The sequence below is a fragment of the Perna viridis genome, chromosome 2, assembly GCF_037379345.1.
Source record: "Perna viridis isolate PV_CMFRI_1.1 ecotype Kerala chromosome 2, ASM3737934v1, whole genome shotgun sequence".
Taxonomy (NCBI): Eukaryota; Metazoa; Mollusca; class Bivalvia; order Mytilida; family Mytilidae; genus Perna; species Perna viridis.
This window is the reverse complement of record NC_142446.1, coordinates 38,469,096-38,477,526: the sequence shown is the minus strand read 5'-3', so window position 1 is coordinate 38,477,526 and position 8,431 is coordinate 38,469,096. Positions and strand designations below refer to the sequence as shown.

The following is an 8,431-nucleotide window of genomic DNA, read 5'->3' as shown; positions in this document are numbered from 1 at the left end:
ATAACACAGATACACCAGCCTATAAACACAGATACACCATCCTATAACACAAATACACCAGCCTATAACACAGATACACCAGCCTATAAACACAGATACACCAGCCTATAACACAAATACACCAGCCTATAACACAGATACACCAGCCTACAACACAGATACACCGGCCTATAACACAAATACACCAGCCTACAACACAAATACACCAGCCTATAACACAAATACACCAGCCTATAACACAGATACACCAGCCTACAACACAGATACACCGGCCTATAACACAAATACACCAGCCTACAACACAAATACACCAGCCTATAACACAGATACACCAGCCTATAACACAAATACACCAGCCTACAACATAAATACACCAGCCTGTAACACAGATACACCGGCCTATAACACAAATACACCAGCCTATAACACAGATACACCAGCCTATAACACAAATACACCAGCCTATAACACAGATACACCAGCCTATAAACACAGATACACCATCCTATCACACAAATACACCAGCCTATAACACAGATACACCAGCCTATAACACAAATACACCAGCCTATAACACAGATACACCGGCCTATAAACACAGATACACCATCCTATAACACAAATACACCAGCCTATAACACAGATACACCGGCCTATAAACACAGATACACCATCCTATCACACAAATACACCAGCCTGTAACACAGATACACCAGCCTATCACACAAATACACCAGCCTATAACACAGATACACCGGCCTACAACACAAATACACCAGCCTATAACACAGATACACCAGCCTACAACACAAATACACCAGCCTATAAACACAGATACACCAGCCTACAACACAAATACACCAGCCTATAAACACAGATACACCAGCCTACAACACAAATACACCAGCCTATAAACACAGATACACCAGCCTACAACACAAATACACCAGCCTATAAACACAGATACACCAGCCTACAACACAAATACACCAGCCTATAAACACAGATACACCAGCCTACAACACAAATACACCAGCCTATAACACAGATACACCGGCCTACAACACAAATACACCAGCCTATAAACACAGATACACCAGCCTACAACACAAATACACCAGCCTATAAACACAGATACACCAGCCTACAACACAAATACACCAGCCTATAAACACAGATACACCAGCCTACAACACAAATACACCAGCCTATAACACAGATACACCGGCCTACAACACAAATACACCAGCCTATAAACACAGATACACCAGCCTACAACACAAATATACCAGCCTATAACACAAATACAAAACAGTAATTACTTCTAGAGATTACCAAAAAAGTCTTCAACAAGGGTAAACAAACACTTCTGAAAGACCACAACAACAAAAGTAATAAAATCCAGCGAGGCACCTAGTCAAATGTACCAAATTTTAAAGCTTTTTTACCTGTGTCACCACGGTGAAAGCTGGCCCAGCCTCCGTCCTTCCGCCACGCTTAGGGGTACTTACTTTGTGTAATTTATAACTCAATAGCTCAAAAGCAATATTATTCAAAATGTACAGTGATAATATACATATAATAAATATTGAAAGAGTAATCAAGGGAACCAAGGTTATAGTGGTAATCAAAAGAATGTAATCCAGGGACAAAGACCAGACATGGAAAACAGACATACACAACAAAGAACATAAAGTAACTAAAATCATACATACAAAGTAACAAAAGTAAATGAGCAACTCGGACTCCACTAAAAACTGGGAGCATGGACCAGGTGCACCGGTAAGGTAAGCGTCCTCTGCTTTTCTAGAAACACCAGCCGAGTTGCTCATAAAAAGTCAAGTCCGGGGTAGACAAACAAGGAAAGGCAAACTATGACCCGTTGCATAAATCAGTCTTCATGGTGCTGACGGATACATCATAACGATCCACGAGTTCATGATGACGACCATAAAACGTCTGTAGTGATGACTACAATCTTGTAGCAACATAACCCTGTTCCAGAAGCCTATTTGTTAGAATTCCAGCGCGATACAAAAAGTCTGCGTAGTTTCGGCAAGCTCTGGCATAACGTATGAGTTGTGGTATGAACACTCCATACGCAGATGCCGAAGGGATGTTGCCACAGATGAAAGGAAAGTTGACAATTCTGATTGAAAAGTCATCACGTTTGTTGTAAAGTTTGGTCAATAGTTTTCCTTTACCATCAATTTCAAAATGTAGGTCAAGATATGAGGCTGATTTCACAGTGTCTGTAGCAGTGAACGTAGCCAATTTTCGTCACTTTGTGGTGTGAACGGCAAACACAGTATGTATTCTATAACTTAAAAAGTATTTTATAGAGATATTATTCAAACTGCACAGTGATTATATACATAATGAAGATCTGCACCTCAAATTATGGTGGAGTACGATCAATTTTACCTACATTTTACGTGAACTCGCTCTACATGTAATTATTTGACTTAAGTTCTCGGGTTTTTTTTCCACGTTTTTTCGAATTCTATTATCTCTCTACTCTCGATTATTGTATAGTTTTATCTGATATTTGTTTATTTTTGTTTATCTCACTTTTCTATCTTGATGCACTTTATTAGACAAATACACGTAGATTCCTTATTACCAGGGCAGTATCCGTCAAATCGAAAAAAAAAATAGTTGTCAGTGTAAAATGTGGCTTTATAGTCTACACAAGCAAATATTTTTCAGGTGAAATTCATGTTAATCGAGCTTCCCATGAAATTCACATGATTTTCACGTGAATTCACTTAACAAGAATTTTATGTGAACAATTCACGTGAACTTCACTTGAAGGCTCAATTCACCCGAATTTCATGTGAGCTCCGTCACTAAGTTTATTTGCCCAATTCAGATGAAAATCATCTGAAATACTTTTGCCTGTGTACAACTTGCAGTTCAGGTGAAAATCATGTGAAATATTATTGCCTGTGTACAGCTAGCAGTCTACCGTTAAATGATTTTCGAACATCTTGCGTGTTATTTACTGCAATTTGTACAATATTTTACTACTGAAAATCATTGTACATCACAGACATATTCATAGTCCTTGAATGATATTTTCTCTAGTAGATAAAAGCGTCATTATCGCGACAATTAGATCATGGACCATTTTCTATTTGCAATAGAAGACATTACCATGAACCGATCACTTTAAACGGCCTTCAACAAGGCGATTTCTTAATGTACTTTCAGCTTCCCTTCGTCCGTACGAACTTATTATCAAGATAACTGTTTTCGCTAAATAAAGCAGTGAATGACGATCAAATGGGTTTTAGATCCTCTTAAGGACAGCGTTTCCTGTATATTTAAGCTCTTAAAAATTTAAAAGGTTGTCCACATTTTTCTATTTTGACAATAATTGTCGGTATATCGCATGTTTTATTGTAATGTTTTATGAGAATGGCTAAAACTATCTTTAAAATAAAGTTAATTATCAAAAATTGTGTTTTTACACCTAATAGGTTTATTAACGATCGCTTGTATGTTCCACGGTCACGAGATTTTTTGTACACTTTTTGTATAAGATTTTTTTTCTGTCAAAACCATTTACAGTCAACAAGCGACTGGTATGTACAAACTAAGCACTGTTAATTCGTTTATCCTGTTATATAATGCCTTTATTTTATTTTTTCTAACATTTTCTTTAAAAAAATTAAATTGATAACTAGGGCTACTTACAGGGTCATGCCTTAGTCCTTTCATTGCTTTGGTCGCCAAATTTTACCCGACAAAGGATTATTTATTGTAGTTGCTTTTTTTCGTTCCTTACCGACATAACTGTCTTTTACAGTAAATATTTGTGATAAGATGCGCTTTTAATTCGATGTGCGTTTTTTTCTATTTCTAGAAAATCACTATGCATCATGTGAATTCAAAACAACGAAGTCGCCTCACGAGAATATGTTTACCATTATAGTTAGACACTTATCTGTCTGAAATCTGTTCTTTGTCATAAATTGTAGTAAACAATATTTATGTCAAAAGATATAACGTTTGCAATCCAAATGCAACGTATCGGGGAAAAGAGAAATAGATCAGTGCTAATCTCTACATTTGTAAAGACTTCATTTATCAAATATTTGAATTAATTTCTCGTATAGGCAGATTCTCCGCGGGTTTGATACAACTCAAGTTAAGAACCGGGAAGAAAGCAACGCGTCAATTTCTTATTAAACCAATTGAATTACAACTGATGTTTGTATTGCTAAAAGTTAATTAGAAAGGTCAATGAAAGGTTATAAAAAGTTCAGAGCATTTACCTGTAGGCAAAGAAAGTCCACCATTAAAACCATACAAAGGAAAAAAAAACAATGATATATTTTTGGATTTGATAAGTGCATATTACTAGTAAAAAGGAAACGTCCAATTGGTTCCATGTGATGAAACTTACAAGATAACAGCATTATTTGATAACAATGATCAACTTGTCTAAGAATCTTGGCTTTATACATATAAAAAGGTCACAAAAATACATAACTTTTAATTCGTTTTCCCAATAGTATGTGCATTAGAGCTTCGGCGAAAAGTGTTGGGAACGATTGTTACTACCTGCGTCCATCAGAATTGAATTCTGAAACCACGAGAATTTGTTCCTTTGAAATCTGTTTCAAAGACAAAATAAATCTTAACCACACGAAAATGAATGATTATTTGAAAGAATGTTGTAGGAGCTTTAGGTACTTGAAACCCTATTTTCTTCTCTTTTTGTGAAGGCGAATTTTCTTTGGTCAAATTGACGATAGCTAATGTTGAAAAATTGTCAATTTTTCTTTGGGATTGTTGTGACCTTGATCTGACCTTTGTTGTAAAGCTTATTGTCTTTTACTATAGTATGTCTCACTTCAACCTTTATCTTCCATCGAATGCCTTATCAAACTGCTTTCCTCCAATCTAGTAAGGCTCCGTTATATCATCTTTACATCTGTCTAGAACAGTTAACCATATTATACGACAGACAAATGGGAATGCGACCAAAGAAAAAAAAAGATCTTTCTAATAAATTTATATCATTTTGACTTCATGATAAATTATGTATTTTAACATAACCTGAAGTAATGCATCACAGTTTTATAGGTTTATACAGTTTTATTTCAATGAAAGTTTATGAGTGAACAGCTTTATATAATATCATAAATTCATATGCTATGATACAGTTATGATATTCCTTAGAATTTACCAGAAAACATAAACATAACTCCAACATGCAAAACACATTCAAGTATATTACTAAATTCAAAACAGATGTCAAAACATTTTCATGATAAAATATTTCTGTACTGTTAATTTTTTTTCTCATCGTGGGATAATTATTTTTTAATTGTACTCGATATCGATGCGTTTAAGCTTTAAAAATGACCCTACGACTTCCGGATGCACGATAGATTAATCACGTTTTGACATCCGTTCGTTGTAGAACATACGTCACAATAGCCAATCAGTCAGAAGATAAATTCTGATGATTAAAACAAAACAATACCCCGCAAAAATGAAGGAAACGTGCAAGGGTATGTATGTCGTACAACAACTTCCAAAGACCTCTTAATATATTTTAATGATTTTAATGCTAAAAAGGTAACTGATTAAAACAGATCACAAGAGAAAGACTGAGCGTTTTTCTTTTGGTCAAGGACTTAATAAATAGAAAAAAGTGTCTTCAAATGGGTCTTTAAATGAACGAAGCTTTGTCACGCCAGACCACTTCTACAAGAAGATACTGAACAACTTCTGAAATTGAAGGTATGATCTCATCCCCTTTCTAAGAATCATATTATTAGAAGGTTTATCTGCTAGCACAGATGTGTAATGATTGTTGATACAGATACGACAAGTAATCGAAGGACTACTCTGGAGTTAAAGGCACTTCGTCGTCCACTTCTGGCGCCGTTGACGCCATTCCAAGTTTCATTTGTTTGACAATGTAATAGAACACACGCTTCCATGCTGTCATCGATTCTTTTGTATATTGTGCTTTCAGGTATGATTCAAGTCCATAATTTAGGGCAGGCCATAGGCGCTGAAAAAAAAAGACAGAAGCAAGTATGTTCTTGCATTACAGAAAAGTATTGAAAAAGTAAATATTGCTATTTTTTTTTCGCTTAGTACTAAGTTTATATCTGTTTTTTGGTCTATCACGGTCATTTCTAAATTATATTACGAAGTATTAAGCTCATTCGTATTTTTGTTTAAATATTCAGTTTTAATTTGTGTCTCTAGAAGCAACAGTGGTTTTATCAATATTTTTTTTCAATGTTTGACCTCTTTCTGCTGTATACTCTGATAGTCAGATAGTAAAACAGAATCAAAATTAAGTAAAGAATTAAAATGCTCGTTACCAGTATCGTCTTTGTTTTGACATTTCTCCGAATATGTTGACGACCGACTTCAAGTAGGACGGAGTTTAAAGCATCGGTCTCATCCAGACTCTCAATTGCTGCAGCCAGACTATGCATAACTATAGACGCATGTTTCTTCAACATTTCAACATCCATGCCAAGTTCTAGTTCATTTTTATCATTTATCCGAACTATCTTAGGAAAAAGCACTTTGAACTTTGGTTGAAGCTCGAAAAACCTGCAAAAACAAAATATCAGTGTACTTTCTTTTATTCACGTCGAAATGACATTGAAAAGTGGATTTTAGTACTAATTGATAGATGACTTAAAAAACTCAAAAAGTATTTAGAAAGCTGTTACTTTCGGTATCTATGGTAATATTGTCAATTTTCGAAGTTTATACTGAATTGCTCATTTATTGCTGTTTTTGTTTGTTTGTTTTTTATTTTATGTTATTTTTGAACATGTTTGTACTTCCACAATAGCTGTGTTATTTTCAGGCAACCGTCTATAGTATGTTGATGTTTTGTGTTGTTTTATCTTGATTTTTTAAAATTTTTATATCTTTGATCGATCCATTTTTTCAAAGATTGACAAAACTCCACCATTTTAACATTTGTTTACAAATTGCACGTGCAGTTAGTTTGCAATAACAGATCATAATTCAATAATAAAATATGATCTCTGCCCCCTTTTTGATTATTTAATAATAAACATGATAACCGTAACATCATCGGCTAGACGGTTCTATCTATAATGTGATCGCATTGACCTACAATATTCATTCTACGTCATTTGGACGTGTATTTTTGATACCCCTTTTCATTACGATTAATTTGTAACAATAGAGCAGTTACTACATAGAAACGCCTTTTACTGTTATCACCATCAAGGCGATCAGTGATAAAAAAATATTTGTAGTTACTTAAAAACAAATGCTAAGTTTAGCAAATTATCGATGCAACAGAAAATTAGCTCAGTTTGAGAGAAAAACATAAATTATGACGAATGCAACTGCATTACACTTTGATGTAAATATCGTACTTTAACGTTTACAGATAATTGATGCACCAGTTTTAGCTAATTTCATTATCAATTCATCATGATTTTTTTAACGCAACTGACCCTCGTGTCATACAAATTGTTTCATTACATAGCGAGTAGTTTATCATGGTTCAATAGATAACACACAACCACTTAGAAAAATAATAAGCCTGTTCTTTTGCCTACAGCAGCGAACTCGCCCATTAAGAATTATTTAAAACTTACAGGGAATGCAAATCGCTTTTAGAATTTATATATTGTTTGCAAAATATAATTCTTAATATGTTGCGACATCATTTTAACTTTTAAATCAGTAAAATTGTAGGAAAATGGAAACTTTAAAGGTAAGGTCTAAAATAGATAACATTTAAACCACTAGGGTAACCACAATCAAAGCAATAGTCAAAAGGACAAAGAAAAAAAAATATGCAAAAATAATGAACATAGAGCGCCGAAAGATAACAGTTGGTACAGCGAGCCTTCTATTTCCAGATAGACCTATCCAATGTCAATATATCTTTTCTGATATGAGTGCTAATTATGTGGATGAACAATATATATCGGTTTGTAAAATTAGGAGGGCAGTCGACGAAATTCTGTACATGACTGAGAATTGCAAACTATAAAAACAAGTGAAAGCGAATCATATGTAGAAAAAAACGATTTACATGTGTACGAATCAAACGTGATATGATTGTCATATGTTTAAGTTTACATAACTATTATTTACAGAGTGTTTGCAAGCCCATATATCTACATATGAGAATACTATCATAATCATACAACTATCATGTGTAATTTATCATACGATGATCATACAATGACCATAGGATTATCATATGATTATCATTTGAAATGAGCAGCATGTAATTACCATATGAGACATTTCTTGTTTTGTAGAATTTGCAGTTTTATGTAACGTACAATATTATACCAAGTCAATACATCAACAAAACTAAACCTTAATTGCAAAACATTCTGCACCATTAACTTATAAACGAATATTCCCATTGTAATGCAGAAACTATGATTGT

General features: G+C 34.2%; 1 protein-coding gene across 1 annotated transcript in view; it reads right to left on the bottom strand.

Annotated features, from left to right (window-relative positions):
* Positions 1-5,086: 5,086 nt before the first annotated feature.
* LOC148624951 (neuroglobin-like) overlaps positions 5,087-8,431 on the bottom strand; it is a 33,965-nt gene continuing 30,620 nt past the window's right edge. Inside the window, exons 2-3 of the mRNA XM_088568101.1 lie at positions 6,354-6,591; positions 5,087-6,034 (exon numbers count right to left, since the gene is read on the bottom strand). Coding sequence (XP_088424227.1) covers positions 5,861-6,034; positions 6,354-6,591 — 412 coding nt within the window. The 3' untranslated portion in view covers positions 5,087-5,860. The remainder of the gene's footprint in view (positions 6,035-6,353; positions 6,592-8,431) is intronic.